Source organism: Phoxinus phoxinus, assembly GCF_949152265.1.
Source record: "Phoxinus phoxinus genome assembly, chromosome: 19".
NCBI classification, from domain to species: Eukaryota; Metazoa; Chordata; class Actinopteri; order Cypriniformes; family Leuciscidae; genus Phoxinus; species Phoxinus phoxinus.
In genome coordinates this window covers 301,999-320,000 of record NC_136894.1, presented here as the reverse complement: position 1 = coordinate 320,000, position 18,002 = coordinate 301,999, and the positions used below count along the sequence as shown (strand labels likewise).

The 18,002-nt window shown below is 51.7% G+C and overlaps 1 protein-coding gene across 6 annotated transcripts in view; it reads left to right on the top strand.

The window, feature by feature from the left end:
* Positions 1-16,099, top strand: part of atf6b (activating transcription factor 6 beta) — a 24,112-nt gene extending 8,013 nt beyond the window's left edge. For 2 of the 6 annotated variants that reach the window (XM_079590227.1, XM_079590226.1), the window contains 11 exons: positions 1,642-1,791; positions 2,273-2,433; positions 2,512-2,691; positions 3,019-3,101; positions 7,473-7,616; positions 8,764-8,856; positions 11,063-11,159; positions 11,734-11,801; positions 11,910-12,009; positions 13,295-13,379; positions 14,093-16,095. In XM_079590227.1, the coding sequence (XP_079446353.1) occupies positions 1,642-1,791; positions 2,273-2,433; positions 2,512-2,691; positions 3,019-3,101; positions 7,473-7,616; positions 8,764-8,856; positions 11,063-11,159; positions 11,734-11,801; positions 11,910-12,009; positions 13,295-13,379; positions 14,093-14,334 (1,403 nt within the window). In that variant the 3' untranslated portion in view covers positions 14,335-16,095. Of the gene's footprint in view, positions 1-1,641; positions 1,792-2,272; positions 2,434-2,511; positions 2,692-3,018; positions 3,102-7,472; positions 7,617-8,763; positions 8,857-11,062; positions 11,160-11,730; positions 11,802-11,909; positions 12,010-13,294; positions 13,380-14,092 lie in introns of all 6 variants that reach the window. The other 4 variants (XM_079590224.1, XM_079590225.1, XM_079590228.1 and 1 more) reach the window with 4 other exon arrangements.
* The last annotated feature ends 1,903 nt before the right edge of the window (positions 16,100-18,002 follow it).

Below are 18,002 nucleotides of genomic sequence, written 5' to 3'. Positions count from 1 at the left end.
CACACACACTCACTCACTCACTCACACACACACACACACACACACGTGCTGTCGCCCCCACTAGCCAGTGTAGAGGTCACCGTAACCACAGGTGTGTTACACACACACTCACTCACACACACACACACACACACACACACACGTGCTGTCGCCCCCACTAGCCAGTGTAGAGGTCACCGTAACCACAGGTGTGTTACACACACACTCACTCACTCACTCACACACACACACACACACGTGCTGTCGCCCCCACTAGCCAGTGTAGAGGTCACCGTAACCACAGGTGTGTTACACACACACTCACTCACTCACTCACTCACACACACACACACACACACACACGTGCTGTCGCCCCCACTAGCCAGTGTAGAGGTCACCGTAACCACAGGTGTGTTACACACACACTCACTCACTCACTCACTCACACACACACACACACACACGTGCTGTCGCCCCCACTAGCCAGTGTAGAGGTCACCGTAACCACAGGTGTGTTACACACACACACTCACTCACTCACACACACACTCACTCACTCACTCACACACACACACACACACACACACACACACACGTGCTGTCGCCCCCACTAGCCAGTGTAGAGGTCACCGTAACCACAGGTGTGTTACACACTCACTCACTCACTCACACACACACACACACACACACACACACACACACACACACGTGCTGTCGCCCCCACTAGCCAGTGTAGAGGTCACCGTAACCACAGGTGTGTTACACACACACTCACTCACTCACACACACACACACACACACACACACACACACACGTGCTGTCGCCCCCACTAGCCAGTGTAGAGGTTACCGTAACCACAGGTGTGTTACACACTCACTCACTCACTCACTCACTCACACACACACACACACACACACGTGCTGTCGCCCCCACTAGCCAGTGTAGAGGTCACCGTAACCACAGGTGTGTTACACACACACTCACTCACTCACTCACACACACACACACACACACACGTGCTGTCGCCCCCACTAGCCAGTGTAGAGGTCACCGTAACCACAGGTGTGTTACACACACACTCACTCACTCACTCACTCACACACACACACACACACACACGTGCTGTCGCCCCCACTAGCCAGTGTAGAGGTCACCGTAACCACAGGTGTGTTACACACACACTCACTCACTCACTCACTCACACACACACACACACACACACGTGCTGTCGCCCCCACTAGCCAGTGTAGAGGTTACCGTAACCACAGTACCAGCTGCCCAGAACAGAACCATACCGCCAATCCAAACTGTATGCTAATGGTCAATCGTATTTGACGATAGTGGTCCAGACAGAACTTCCCGTGACTGTGACTGACACTGCAGTGATGGGGAACTCGCTTTATTCCCTTCAATAAACTAATACGCACTAAACTAACTGATAGAGTTCTGAGCTGTGTTCCTGATCTGATGTGTTCCTGATCTGATGTGTTCCTGATCTGATGTGTTCCTGATCCTGATGTGTTCCTGATCTGATGTGTTCCTGATCTGATGTGTTCCTGATCCTGATGTGTTCCTGATCCTGATGTGTTCCTGATGTGTTCCTGATCTGATGTGTTCCTGATGTGTTCCTGATCCTGATGTGTTCCTGATGTGTTCCTCAGCCTCTCTGAAGGCCTCCAGCATTCTCAGCAGCAAACCCCTGCTCCAGCCCAAACCCGTGTGTGTGTCGAGCCCGGCCAAAGCCCTGATCCTGCAGAGCCTTCCCGTTCCCGTTCCCGTTCCCGTCTCCCCCGTCGACCAGAGCACGCCTGGTGAGATCACACACCAACATCAGTCACTATATCTGCCAATAATGTCTCCGTAAGATGAGATCTAATGCTTAGTTTCATGATTGAAGTAATTGATCTGGTGTTCGGATCTTGTGTTCGGGAACACACTCGTGTGAGACGCTTCTGGAGGGAGTTAAACCCAATCATGCTGAACACACACTTCCGAACACCAATCCAACATCAGAGACGCTGCGTTGCCATTGGTCCGCTGGTTACTCCAGTCATCCAATCACAGCCAACCTCTGCTGAGCCGAAGTCACATGAGTTTATTCATGAGTTAATGTGTTTCCATCGTAGATTATGCTCGTCGTCTTATCGGATAAAGAATGATCCGACTCAATTGAGCGCATACGTTTGTTAATGAGTTCATGCCGTTACTTGATTATTATTTATCGTCACACTTGTGAAAACTATAGTTTAGTGAGTATTTGTCACCACAGTGTTGTTGTTCTCTGTGCCGCAGTGGTTCTGTCCCAGTCCGTGTGTCTGGGTTCTGCTCCCGCTGTAGTGAAGATGGAGCCGCTTTCTCCCAGCATGCCTCACTGCAGGAGCCCGTTAGCCCCGCCCCCGAGCAAACCCATCATCCCCGCACCCGGCCCCCCCTCCAGCTGCGGAGACATCGACGTGAGTGACCGGCCTCTCCAGCTCAGGTGTGTGTGTGTGAGACCGGTGTGCTGAAGCGTGTGTTTGTGTGTTCCTCAGATGAAGGTTCTGAAGCGGCAGCAGCGCATGATCAAGAACCGCGAGTCGGCCTGTCAGAGCCGGAAGAAGAAGAAGGAGTACCTGCAGAACCTGGAGGCCCAGCTGAGAGACGCTCACCAGGAGAACCAGCGGCTGCGCAGAGAGAACCAGGAGCTGAGGCTGAGACTCGCCGGGAGAGAGGTCATTTTCACACACACGCACTCACTCACTCACACACACACACACACACACACACTCACACTCACACACACACACACACACACACACACACACACACACACACACACATACACACACACACACACACACACACACACACTCACACTCACACACACACACACACACACACTCACTCACACTCACACTCACACACATACACACACACACACACACACACACACACACACACACACACACACACACACACACACACACACACACACCCTGCAGAATAAAACTTTTCTCTCTGCTTCTTCATACGGTGTAATTGTGTGTTGTGTGAATCAGGGCAGTGAATCCGGCAGCAATAAGCGAGCGGTGTGTGTGATGGCTCTGTTCCTCTTCGTCACCTTCACCTTCGGCCCCGTCAGGTAAACACACACACACACACACACACACACACACACACACACTACTGACTGCCAGTGCTGGGATTGGGAAGCGTTGTTGTTCAGTTCCATCATAATAACTAGTGAGGATCCAATTCACCAACAAATGAGTCTTTGATCTGTTCTCAGGAGTGATTCGCTCTAACTCACAGAATAGCCTCGACTCTTGAGTTCTCGCTTCCAAGCGTTATTACACAAACCCAACCAGGTCTTCCAGATCTTCAGGTCTGATCGGGGTGTGTAATAACAAACTTCCCTGAACTGTGAGAATGAATTCCATTGGCTCGGATTGAAGCGCAACATTCATATGGATTTATTTCAGTGGAGTCGGTGGAGTCAGTGGGGTCAGTGGGGTCGGTGGGGTCAGTGGGGTCGGTGGGGTCAGTGGAGTCGGTGGAGTCAGTGGAGTCGGTGGGGTCAGTGGAGTCGGTGGGGTCGGTGGAGTCGGTGGGGTCAGTGGAGTCAGTGGAGTCAGTGGGATCGGTGGGGTCAGTGGAGTCGGTGGAGTCAGTGGAGTCGGTGGGGTCAGTGGAGTCGGTGGGGTCAGTGGGGTCGGTGGAGTCAGTGGAGTCGGTGGAGTCGGTGGGGTCAGTGGAGTCGGTGGGGTCAGTGGGGTCGGTGGAGTCAGTGGAGTCAGTGGAGTCGGTGGGGTCAGTGGAGTCGGTGGGGTCAGTGGGGTCGGTGGAGTCAGTGGGATCGGTGGGGTCGGTGGAGTCAGTGGGGTCGGTGGAGTCAGTGGGGTCGGTGGGGTCGGTGGGGTCAGTGGGGTCGGTGGGGTCAGTGGAGTCAGTGGGATCGGTGGAGTCAGTGGGGTCGGTGGGGTCAGTGGGATCGGTGGGGTCAGTGGAGTCGGTGGGGTCAGTGGAGTCAGTGGGGTCAGTGGAGTCGGTGGAGTCAGTGGAGTCGGTGGGGTCAGTGGGGTCGGTGGAGTCAGTGGGGTCAGTGGGATCGGTGGGATCAGTGGAGTCGGTGGAGTCAGTGGGGTCAGTGGGGTCAGTGGGGTCAGTGGAGTCGGTGGGGTCGGTGGGGTCGGTGGGGTCAGTGGGGTCGGTGGGGTCAGTGGAGTCAGTGGGATCGGTGGAGTCAGTGGGGTCGGTGGGGTCAGTGGGATCGGTGGGGTCAGTGGAGTCGGTGGAGTCGGTGGGGTCGGTGGAGTCAGTGGGGTCAGTGGGATCGGTGGGATCAGTGGAGTCAGTGGAGTCGGTGGGGTCGGTGGAGTCAGTGGGGTCGGTGGAGTCAGTGGGGTCAGTGGGATCGGTGGGATCAGTGGAGTCGGTGGGGTCGGTGGAGTCAGTGGGGTCAGTGGGGTCAGTGGAGTCGGTGGGGTCGGTGGGGTCAGTGGGGTCGGTGGGGTCAGTGGAGTCAGTGGGATCGGTGGAGTCAGTGGGGTCGGTGGGGTCAGTGGAGTCGGTGGAGTCGGTGGGGTCAGTGGGGTCGGTGGAGTCGGTGGAGTCGGTGGGGTCAGTGGGGTCGGTGGAGTCGGTGGGGTCAGTGGGGTCGGTGGGGTCGGTGGAGTCGGTGGAGTCAGTGGGGTCGGTGGGGTCAGTGGGGTCGGTGGAGTCAGTGGGGTCAGTGGAGTCAGTGGGGTCAGTGGGGTCAGTGGGATCGGTAGGGTCGGTGGAGTCGGTGGAGTCGGTGGAGTCGGTGGGGTCAGTGGGATCGGTGGGGTCGTTGGAGTCAGTGGGGTCAGTGGAGTCAGTGGGGTCAGTGGAGTCAGTGGGGTCGTTGGAGTCAGTGGAGTCAGTGGGGTCGGTGGGGTCGGTGGGGTCGGTGGGGTCAGTGGAGTCGGTGGGGTCGGTGGGGTCAGTGGAGTCAGTGGGGTCGTTGGAGTCAGTGGAGTCAGTGGGGTCGGTGGGGTCGGTGGGGTCAGTGGAGTCGGTGGGGTCGGTGGGGTCGGTGGGGTCAGTGGAGTCGGTGGAGTCGGTGGGGTCAGTGGGGTCGGTGGAGTCGGTGGAGTCAGTGGGGTCGGTGGGGTCAGTGGGGTCGGTGGGGTCAGTGGGGTCGGTGGGGTCGGTGGAGTCGGTGGAGTCAGTGGGGTCGGTGGGGTCAGTGGGGTCGGTGGAGTCAGTGGGGTCAGTGGGGTCAGTGGAGTCAGTGGGGTCAGTGGGATCGGTAGGGTCGGTAGAGTCGGTGGAGTCGGTGGGGTCAGTGGGGTCGGTGGGGTCGTTGGAGTCAGTGGGGTCAGTGGGGTCGGTGGGGTCGGTGGAGTCAGTGGAGTCAGTGGGGTCGGTGGAGTCGGTGGGGTCGGTGGGGTCAGTGGAGTCGGTGGGGTCGGTGGAGTCGGTGGGGTCAGTGGAGTCAGTGGGGTCGGTGGAGTCAGTGGAGTCAGTGGAGTCGGTGGGGTCGGTGGAGTCAGTGGAGTCGGTGGGGTCAGTGGAGTCAGTGGGGTCGGTGGAGTCGGTGGAGTCAGTGGAGTCAGTGGGGTCGGTGGGGTCAGTGGAGTCGGTGGGGTCGGTGGGGTCAGTGGAGTCGGTGGGGTCGGTGGAGTCGGTGGGGTCAGTGGAGTCAGTGGGGTCGGTGGAGTCAGTGGAGTCAGTGGAGTCGGTGGGGTCAGTGGAGTCGGTGGGGTCGGTGGAGTCAGTGGAGTCGGTGGGGTCAGTGGAGTCAGTGGGGTCGGTGGAGTCAGTGGAGTCAGTGGAGTCAGTGGAGTCGGTGGAGTCAGTGGAGTCAGTGGGGTCGGTGGAGTCAGTGGAGTCAGTGGGGTCGGTGGGGTCAGTGGAGTCGGTGGGGTCAGTGGGGTCGGTGGAGTCGGTGAAGTCAGTGGGATCAGTGGGATCTGTGGGGTCAGTGGAGTCAGTGGGGTCGGTGGGGTCGGTGGGGTCAGTGGGGTCAGTGGAGTCGGTGGGGTCAGTGGGATCAGTGGGGTCAGTGGAGTCAGTGGAGTCAGTGTGGTCGGTGGGGTCGGTGGAGTCAGTGGAGTCGGTGGAGTCAGTGGGGTCGGTGGAGTCGTTGGAGTCAGTGGGGTCAGTGGGATCGGTGGAGTCGGTGGAGTCAGTGGGGTCGGTGGGGTCAGTGGAGTCAGTGGAGTCGGTGGGGTCGTTGGAGTCAGTGGGGTCAGTGGGATCGGTGGGTTCAGTGGAGTCGGTGGAGTCGGTGGGGTCAGTGGGATCGGTGGAGTCAGTGGGACCGGTGGAGTCAGTGGAGTCGGTGGGGTCGGTGGAGTCAGTGGGGTCAGTGGGGTCAGTGGTGTCAGTGGAGTCAGTGGGATCGGTGGGGTCAGTGGAGTCGGTGGGGTCGTTGGAGTCAGTGGGGTCAGTGGAGTCAGTGGAGTCGGTGGGGTCGGTGGGGTCGTTGGAGTCAGTGGGATCAGTGGAGTCAGTGGGGTCAGTGGGGTCAGTGGAGTCAGTGGGGTCGGTGGAGTCGGTGGGGTCAGTGGGACCGGTGGAGTCAGTGGAGTCAGTGGGGTCAGTGGAGTCGGTGGGGTCGGTGGAGTCAGTGGGGTCGGTGGAGTCAGTGGGGTCGGTGGAGTCGGTGGAGTCGGTGGGGTCGGTGGGGTCAGTGGAGTCGGTGGGGTCGGTGGAGTCAGTGGGATCAGTGGAGTCAGTGGGGTCGGTGGGGTCAGTGGGGTCAGTGGAGTCGGTGGAGTCAGTGGGATCAGTGGGATCGGTGGGGTCGGTGGAGTCGGTGGGGTCGGTGGGGTCAGTGGAGTCGGTGGGGTCAGTGGGATCAGTGGGGTCGGTGGAGTCAGTGGGGTCGGTGGAGTCAGTGGGGTCGGTGGAGTCAGTGGGGTCGGTGGAGTCAGTGGGGTCGGTGGAGTCAGTGGGGTCAGTGGGGTTGGTGGAGTCAGTGGAGTCGGTTAGGGTTAGGGTTATGTTGAATATCTGTCAGCTGTTCAATTTAACTACACAATTAGATAATACCAGTTTAGCTCAACCAGTGACCAAGCAATGCTTCAAGGGACACTTCACCGCTGGAAAGAGGAATATTTAATTTGGGTCATTAATGTAGTAGAAATGTGAAATTAATTTGGAAGTTGCTGCCTTCTAGACTGAGAAAAGACAGAAAATTTATTTTTGGCTCATGTGGATGAAAACCAACAACTCCCAGAATGCACTTGCTCCGCTGGCCTACGAGGCCACGCCTACCAGTTACAGAGGCCAGTATGGGAAGAATTGATACAACTAGGCTACTAGTCGAGTCCCGCCTTACACTAATAATAATTGTAATAACTTTTGGTCCCAAATGTATAAATGTTACTGGTAGTCTCTGTATGAAGAGTGTTGGGTATAATATGTCCCAGTTTACTGTATTCTGCTCTCCTCACTTACAGAAGTTTACTATAGTGTCCTGATCACACTAGTGAAAACATGTAAAAAGTGTGTGTGTGTGTGTGTGTGTGTGTGTGTGTCTCAGCCTGCGAGAGCGTTCGCTGGAGGAAGAAGCCGCTCCTCTGACCGGTCGACACTTGCTGGAGTTCCAGAGTTCTCAGGAGCCGATCGGGAACACGGAGCGAGAGGAGGAGCTGGAGAAGGAGAGTGTGCTCCCATACCCGTTCAGGTGAGAGTTACACACACACACACACTCACACACACACAGACACACACACACACACACTCACTGACACTCACTCACACACTCACTCACACACACACTCACTCACACTGACACACACTCACTGACACACACTCACACACACACACTCACTGACACACACTCACACACTCACTCACACACACACACTCACTCACTCACTCACACTGACACACACTCACTGACACACACTCACTGACACACACTCACTGACACACACTCACTCACTCACTCACACTCACACACACTCACTGACACACACTCACTGACACACACTCACTGACACACACTGACACACACTCACTGACACACACTCACTGACACACACTCACTGACACACACTCACTGACACACACTCACTGACACACTCACTGACTCACTCACTCACTCACACTCACTGACACACACACTCACTCACACTCACTCACTCACACTCACTGACACACTCACTCACACACACACACACTCACTCACTCACACACACTCACACTCACTCACTCACTCACACACACACACTCACACACACACTCACTCACACTCACTCACACACACACTCACTCACACTCACTCACTCACACACACACTCACTCACACTCACTCACTCACACACACACTCACTCACTCACACACACTCACACTCACTCACACTCACTCACTCATTCACACACACTCACACTCACTCACTCACTCACTCACTCACTCACTCACACTCACTCACACACACACTCACTCACACTCACTCACTCACACACACACTCACTCACACTCACTCACACACACACTCACTCACTCACACACACTCACACTCACTCACACTCACTCACTCACTCACACACACTCACACTCACTCACTCACACTCACTCACTCACTCACTCACTCACTCACTCACTCACTCACTCACTCACTCACTCACTCACTCACTCACACACACTCACACACACTCACTCACTCACACACACTCACTCATTCACACACACTCACTCACTCACTCACTGACACACACTCACTGACACACACTCACGGACACACACTCACGGACACACACTCACTGACACACACTCACTCTTTCACACACCTGAAGTCATCGTGTCAGTGTGTGTGTTCTGTGTTCAGGAATGAGAGCGATGTGTTCAGTGTTCTGCAGGACATAGACCGGTACTTCTCCTCTCCGGACTGCAGACAGTTCAACCGCTCCGAGTCGCTCAGGTCAGTGTATGAGTGTGTGTGTGTGTGTGCATGTGAGTGTTTCCGAGTCGCTCAGGTCAGTGTATGAGTGTGTGTGTGTGCATGTGAGTGTTTCCGAGTCGCTCAGGTCAGTGTATGAGTGTGTGTGTGTGCATGTGAGTGTTTCCGAGTCGCTCAGGTCAGTGTGTGTGTGTGTGTGTTTCCGAGTCGCTCAGGTCAGTGTGTGTGTGTGTGTGTGTGCATGTGAGTGTTTCCGAGTCGCTCAGGTCAGTGTGTGTGTGTGTGTGTTTCCGAGTCGCTCAGGTCAGTGTGTGTGTGTGTGTGTGTGTGTGTGTGTTTCCGAGTCGCTCAGGTCAGTGTGTGTGTGTGTGTGTGTGTGCGTGTGAGTGTTTCCGAGTCGCTCAGGTCAGTGTGTGTGTGTGTGTGTTTCCGAGTCGCTCAGGTCAGTGTGTGTGTGTGTGTGTGTGTGTGCGTGTGAGTGTTTCCGAGTCGCTCAGGTCAGTGTGTGTGTGTGCGTGTGAGTGTTTCCGAGTCGCTCAGGTCAGTGTGTGTGTGTGAGTGTGTGAGTGTTTCCGAGTCGCTCAGGTCAGTGTGTGTGTGTGTGTGTTTCCGAGTCGCTCAGGTCAGTGTGTGTGTGTGTGTGTGCGTGTGAGTGTTTCCGAGTCGCTCAGGTCAGTGTGTGTGTGTGTGAGTGTGTGTGCGTGTGAGTGTTTCCGAGTCGCTCAGGTCAGTGTGTGTGTGTGTGTGTGTGTGTGTGTGTGTGTGTGAGTGTGTGAGTGTTTCCGAGTCACTCAGGTCAGTGTGTGTGTGTGTGTGTGCGTGTGAGTGTTTCCGAGTCGCTCAGGTCTGTGTGTGTGTGTGTGTGTGTGTGTGTGTGTGCGCGTGTGTGTGTGAGTGTTTCCGAGTCGCTCAGGTCAGTGTGTGTGTGTGTGTGTGTGCGCGTGTGAGTGTTTCCGAGTCGCTCAGGTCAGTGTGTGTGTGTGTGTGCGTGTGAGTGTTTCCGAGTCGCTCAGGTCAGTGTGTGTGTGTGTGTGTGTGTGTGTGTGTGTGTGAGTGTTTCCGAGTCGCTCAGGTCAGTGTGTGTGTGTGTGTGTGCGTGTGAGTGTTTCCGAGTCGCTCAGGTCAGTGTGTGTGTGTGTGTGTGTGTGCGTGTGAGTGTTTCCGAGTCGCTCAGGTCAGTGTGTGTGTGTGTGTGTGTGTGCGTGTGTGTGTGAGTGTTTCCGAGTCGCTCAGGTCAGTGTGTGTGTGTGTGTGTGTGTGTGTGTGTGTGTGTGTGTGTGTGTGTGTGTGTGTGCGTGTGAGTGTTTCCGAGTCGCTCAGGTCAGTGTGTGTGTGAGTGTTTCCGAGTCGCTCAGGTCAGTGTGTGTGTGTGTGTGCGTGTGCGTGTGAGTGTTTCCGAGTCGCTCAGGTCAGTGTGTGTGTGTGTGTGTGTGTGCGTGTGCGTGTGCGTGTGCATGTGAGTGTTTCCGAGTCGCTCAGGTCAGTGTGTGTGCGTGCGTGTGTGTGTGTGTGTGTGCGTGTGTGTGTGAGTGTTTCCGAGTCGCTCAGGTCAGTGTGTGTGTGTGTGTGTGTGTGCGTGTGTGTGTGCGTGCGCGTGTGAGTGTTTCCGAGTCGCTCGGGTCCATTTTCATTCAGACCAATAAATATCCAGCTTTCATTCTTCAGGTCAATCATATATTCATGAGAATTAATAAGAAAGAAAAATGTACCATTTTGTTTTATTAGTGCATTTTTATTTATCTATTTACTTCTTTTAGAATTTGAAAGATAATAAAGATGTTGTTTAACAAGTGAGATCTCTGAGTCCTTCAAAGCCAAAGAAGTAGAGCTTGAAGTCCTGGGATGATATTTTACAGTCTCTGCACGAACCCTGAACGAGTGATCACACACGAGACGCCTGGTGTGCCTGGGGAAATCACTTCTCTAAGTGAGCAGTGAGCACTCTATAGTGGTTAGGCCAGGTTACACAAACCGTTCTAATGCATAGAGGCGCTCACTCCGTCCTGCCAGATTAACCCCTTCATGACTTGCTACATTAAAACACGAGTTAAATAAAGGTTAGGACACACACGTCTGAATTTGTTTCTAGTATTCAACTTTAAACATGTTTTGTTATTCTCCAGTCGTGATCCTGCATGAGTTCTGGTCATGTGATCCTGCATGAGTTCTGGTCATGTGATCCTGCCGTGTGTTGAGGAGGTTTGCTTCACTCTCGTGTTCTCCTCAGGCTGGCGGATGAGTTGCGTGGATGGGTGAACCGACACCAGAACAACAGGAAGTCTGATGGGAAGACCAAAGCCGTGAAGAAGACGAAGATAGCTCAGGTGTGAAACCACACACACGCACTCACAAACTCGCACACACACACTCACACTCGAACACACACACACACACACACTCGAACACGCGCACACACATGCGCACACACACACTCGAACACTCACACTCGAACACACTCGCACACACACATACTCATTATGGTATTTTTATGCTTTAGTGGAGTGAACATCTTACATACAGCACCTTTAATGAAACAATTAGATAATACCAGTTTAGCTCAACCAGTTACCAAGCAGTGCTTAAAGTTGTTCAGTCTGTGTGTAAAAAGGTCGCATTAGCAATTAAAGAAAAAACACTTAAGAAAACATGGCCAGCTCGAAGTGTCTGAATAACTTTTGGTCCCAAATGTATAAATGTTACTGGTAGTCTCTGTATGAAGAGTGTTGGGTATAATATGTCCCAGTTTACTGTATTCTGCTCTCCTCACTTACAGAAGTTTACTATAGTGTCCTGATCACAGTGTGTGTGTGTGTGTGTGTGTGTGTGTGTGTGTGTGTGTGTGTGTGTGTGTGTGTGTGTGTGTGTGTGTGTGTGTGTGTGTGTTCCCTTCATCAGCAGAAAGCTCAGCACAGAAAGACGAACTTCTCCAGGTACCTTCCAATCCAGGCTCATCGGTCCATCGAAAGGTAACTTAATTTCCCAGCAGCCTCTGAATAAAGCATGCGTCGATGTCATGTGACCTGAGGATGTGTGTGTCAGTCAGCTGTCATGTGACCTGAGGATGTGTGTGTCAGTCAGCTGCAGGTTCTGCCGGGGCCGGAGATCAGTTACAGTGACTTCATGGACGCCATCGACCGGCGCGAGGACACCTTCTACGTCGTGTCTTTCAGACGGGTGAGACCACACACACACACACACTAACCCTAGCCATTACACACACACACACACTAACCCTACCCACTGCACACACACACTCACACACACACACACACACTAACCCTACCCACTGCACACACACACACACACACTAACCCTACCCACTGCACACACACACTCACACACACACACACTAACCCTACCCACTGCACACACACACACACACTAACCCTACCCACTGCACACACACACTCACACACACACACACACACACTAACCCTACCCACTGCACACACACACACACACACACTAACCCTACCCACTGCACACACACACTCACACACACACACACACACTAACCCTACCCACTGCACACACACACACACTAACCCTACCCACTGCACACACACACTCACACACACACTAACCCTACCCACTGCACACACACACTCACACTCACACACACACACACACACACTAACCCTACCCACTGCACACACACACACACACACACACACTCACACACACACACACACTAACCCTACCCACTGCACACACACACACACTCACACACACACACACACTAACCCTACCCACTGCACACACACACACACTCACACACACACACACACTAACCCTACCCACTGCACACACACACACACACTCACACACACACACACACTAACCCTACCCACTGCACACACACACACACACACACACACACACACACACACTAACCCTACCCACTGCACACACACACACACTAACCCTACCCACTGCACACACACACACACACACTCACACACTCACACACACTCACACACACTAACCCTACCCATTACACACACTCACACACACTAACCCTACCCATTACACACACACACACACTCACTCTATCACACACACACCCGAGGACACCTTCTACGTCGTGTCTTTCAGACGGGTGAGACCACACACACACACACACTAACCCTAGCCATTACACACACACACACATACTAACCCTACCCACTGCACACACACACTCACACACACACACACACACACTAACCCTACCCACTGCACACACACACACACACACTCACACACACACACACACACACACACACTAACCCTACCCATTACACACACTCACTCACACACACACACACACACACTCACACACACACACACACACACACACACACCCGAGGCCACCTTCTACGTCGTGTCTTTCAGACGGGTGAGACCACACACACACACACACACACACATTACACACACACACACACACACGCGCTCACTTCATCCTTGGCTCTTGCAGGATCACCTGCTGTTACCCGCCATCAGCCACAATAAAACATCGCGACCCAAGATGTCTCTGGTCATGCCTGCCATGGCCATCAACGGTGAGTTCAGATCATTCACTCGCCTTCAGAAAACTCTTCACTCTGGCCAGCAGAAATGGTAGATTCAAAAGATATTTTGAAAAATGTCTCATTTTGTTTTTCCCATACAGTGAAGTGAGTGTTTGTGAGTAAATGATGACTGTTTGTTTTTTGGGTGAACGGTCCCTTTAAACCAGCAGTTCTCAGCCAGCGGCCCAAAGATGACCTCAAAACTATTTACAATTAGTACATCCAGCCGGTTACCTCAGAATAAACCCGACAGGGTGATCAGGATCAGGTCTTCATCAGCCGGAAGGGGTTTATTCTGAGATCACACACACACACACACTTGATTTCAGATTAAACTGTTTTAAAATCGTACCTGTTTGTATCTTTATAATCCAATAGTGTACAAAACAATAGTCACAAAATGGCCGCCACTGCGTTTGTATAAAACGAGAGAGCGAGTCCACGATACTAGATGGCATAATTAAATAACTGTACACAAAATATTGATTTATCTCAGTTTTATTAGCTCACCATAGCAAAACTTCCACGAAGAAAACCCGTTCCTAGCGAGTGTGTAGCGCTGCTGACGTCAGTGACCCGGATGAGTCTGAGCTTCTGTTCTCAGCGGCTGTTATCTGGGAAAAATAAACCGCTGGATGGAGCGATTGACCAATCAGAATCAAGCATTCCACAGATCTCATGTACGGTGTTGTTGTTGTCTGCAGATTCGGTGTATAATTCGTCCCAGGGCGGTTATGAGATGATGATGCAGGTGGACTGTGAGGTGATGGACACCAGGATCATCCCAATCAAGTCCTCTGTAGTCCCGCCCTCTCTCAGAGACCCGCCCCCGGCCCCGCCCCCTCACCACCATCACCACGGCAACCACACGTCTCTCCGCAGCCGCACACAGCAACCGCATGGCAGGCGGAGGGGATCGGGATACTTGATCAGCGGATCCGTGTGAGACTCGACGTTCCCGCATCAGACGACTTGACTCGTTCCCGCATCAGACGACTTGACTCGTTCCCGCATCAGACGACTTGACTCGTTCCCGCATCAGACGACTTGACTCGTTCCCGCATCAGACGACTTGACTCGTTCCCGCATCAGACGACTTGACTCGACTTGACCCGACGCTCCCGCATCATCAGACCCGACGCTCCCGCATCATCAGACCCGACGCTCCCGCATCATCAGACCCGACGCTCCCGCATCATCAGACCCGACGCTCCCGCATCATCAGACCCGACGCTCCCGCATCATCAGACCCGACGCTCCCGCATCATCAGACCCGACGCTCCCGCATCATCAGACCCGACGCTCCCGCATCATCAGACCCGACGCTCCCGCATCATCAGACCCGACGCTCCCGCATCATCAGACCCGACGCTCCCGCATCATCAGACCCGACGCTCCCGCATCATCAGACCCGACGCTCCCGCATCATCAGACCCGACGCTCCCGCATCATCAGACCCGACGCTCCCGCATCATCAGACCCGACGCTCCCGCATCATCAGACCCGACGCTCCCGCATCATCAGACCCGACGCTCCCGCATCATCAGACCCGACGCTCCCGCATCATCAGACCCGACGCTCCCGCATCATCAGACCCGACGCTCCCGCATCATCAGACCCGACGCTCCCGCATCATCAGACCCGACGCTCCCGCATCATCAGACCCGACGCTCCCGCATCATCAGACCCGACGCTCCCGCTTCACTTCTCCTTCCTGTTTGAGTTCCTGTATGCAGTGTATCACCTGTATCACCTGCTGTCTTTTTATACGTATGTTTTTTTTTTACAGATTTTTATTGAGATTATTTAAAAGATAATGTGCTTCTTCTAGAGGTGTGTGATATAAATATTTGAGTATGAGAAATAATCCGTGCAGTCACGCGTTTCCACGTGCATGTCCTCTTTCTCACAGTGAGTTTTCCAGGACGTCCGTTCTCATGCTTTCTGACTCTGAACCTGATGACACAGTTGTAGTTTTTGATGTCAATAATATCAGATTTTAGGATAACACAGAGTCTTCTGCCTTTAATGTTTTCATTTGCAGATGTGCTTCTGCTTTTGCTACAAACCACTATCATGATCCAGTAATACCTGTGATATTTCCGCCTGTGCTGCTGCGGAAATCATTCATTTCTCACACAAGTTACTGTTGTACAGACTGGACAAAATCCAACATGGATCTGTTTACCAATCAATATGATTTATTAGTGAATAAGTTTGATGGACAGGTGCAGGTAGTTTTAGTTTTCCGATCCACCAGCAGTCCAACGGTTAACTCTCTCTGTAAACTCTCTCTGTAAACTCTCTCTGTAAACTCTCTCTGTTGACTCGGTTCACTGTTGAACTAGGTAAAGGGAACAGGACGTAAGGCGCGACGTACATTTTCTTTCTGTGAATGTGTTTATCTTCTGGTCGAAGGTATTTTCTTGTTTTCCGTCTGATCTTCGTGGCTTCTTTTCATGTGTATCTCACTTCATCTTGTGAGGATGATTTATGTGTCAGAAACTGTCCCATCATGCACTGCTCTAGCATGCTTCTGTTGTCTGTGAAGGAGGGATGATTGATGTAAATTTAAACCTGCTTTTTTACTTTTTTATTTAAATGAGCTTTCACAAGGAAAACGCTGTACATTTTCTCTCCCTGTCTGTATGAGAGTTTTGAACTACTGTCTTCATTTGTAGAGGAGAAAATAAATTTGATAAATACTAAGTTATTGTGTGTGTGTGTGTGTGTGTGTGTGCGTGCTGGAGAAAAGAGAGCGAGTCTGAGCTCGTGATAAAACATGGATGAACATCAGCTCGGCTTCAGGAGAACTGGTGGATCTGAAATGTTGTAAAAGTGACGCAGAGATGACGGTGTTTTATTCCTCAACTGGAGAGTAAGTGTTTTCTTGAACTGATGAACTCATGTCTCTCTCCAGCACAGTTCACTGTAAAGCAGTGTTGTGAAGATCATTAGTCTGTCCTCCCTCAGTGTCCGTGTGTCCGAGGTTCTCCTGGTCTGCCGGCCCACAGCGGAGGATGGAGAGATCAAGTCAGCGCTCCGTCGGAAGAGGATGAAGGTCTTTTTATTTTGACCCCTTTTATGCAGACTTGGTGGTGACAAAAATAAAGAAATAATTTTTGCCCATCCTGTGACCAAGAAATATGAAAATGAAAAGGTTTTATTTATTTATTTTTGATGTACCGTGTTCTAAAATCCCACCTTAGGATCATCGTTCAGTCAAAGATCTCAGGAGTTTCTCTCTTTACTCACAGATAGTGGCAGATTTCTCAATGTTCTGCTGAATTTGGTAGAAATATGATTAATCTCCTGCAGCAAGAGGGCGCTAGAGATCTGCTCTAGTCAAGTGTTTTTGTAGAAACTTACCAACTAACCACATAATATCTACTAATATCTATTTGTATATTTCATATGGAAGTGAGCAATCATAATCACTACATGTGAAGTTTTATAAGATATTAGATATGTTTAATAAGTGATAAAAGTGAATATACTAATGATGGTAAACCATACCATACAATATATATTTAACCATCCCATACAATATATAAGTCTTTAAAATTGAGTCAAAAACCCTAGAGTTCTGTATAGAAAGGTTACTTTAACCTGTCTGGGTTACATTTGACACTAATATGAAAGAAAAGAGTAAATGCCGTGAGATAATCAGGCCATATCTGAAGCGAAGTGTTCTGGCAGATTAACGTGACGTTATTGAGAACTGATGATGTCAGATCGTGTGTGTGTGTGTGTGTGTGTGTGTGTGTGTGTGTGTGTGTGTGTGTGTGTGTGAGAGAGAGTTTGAGTTTGCTTCATCTAAAGTCTTCATAGACTGGATCTGACAAACTCTAGTTAACTATGTTGGCGTTCAGCTAACGCAAGTGGAATAATAAGCGTAGCTGCTGTTCATAACATTAGGCAGATCATCATGAGCATCTGATGGAATAACAGTATACGGTTATGAGACGCTTTATATGAATGCTTGACTAAAGAGATGCGTCGTTATTCTAGATTGAAACTGGGAGTCTGAGAGCCGGACATTATCAGAAGGCTATTCCAGAATTCAGGAGCCAGATGTGGAAGCGCTCTCCCTCCTCCAGTGGACTGGACACTCGAGTGCTCTCAGAAGACCAGAGCCGTGCGATCTCAGAGCGAGAGAAGATTAAACACACAAGAGATCAACCATTTAGGGCCTTAGAGGTCAGCAGCAATACTTTGTAATCGATACAGAACTTTAATGGTAACCAGTGTAGAGATGATAACACTGGTGTTATATGATCATATTTTCTTGACCTAGTAAGAACTCATATGGACTGATAGTATCGTGTTTATTGAGGATGCGGGACACCATCAGCTCATACATTACAGTAACACAGTCTCTGAGGCTGGAACATATGAAGTATGGTTTTCGAAAGCAAGTTGTTGTCTAATATAATGTTTTCTAAGAGATTATGTGAACAGGGTTTTGCTCCAATAAGTAAAATATCAGTCTTAGCTCAATTTAATAGAAGAAAATTACAGGTCATCCAATATTTTAAATCTTTAACACTGTCAACTTGGATAATTTAGAGATTTGATCTGGTCGTGATGAAATATAACTGAGGATCATCAGCA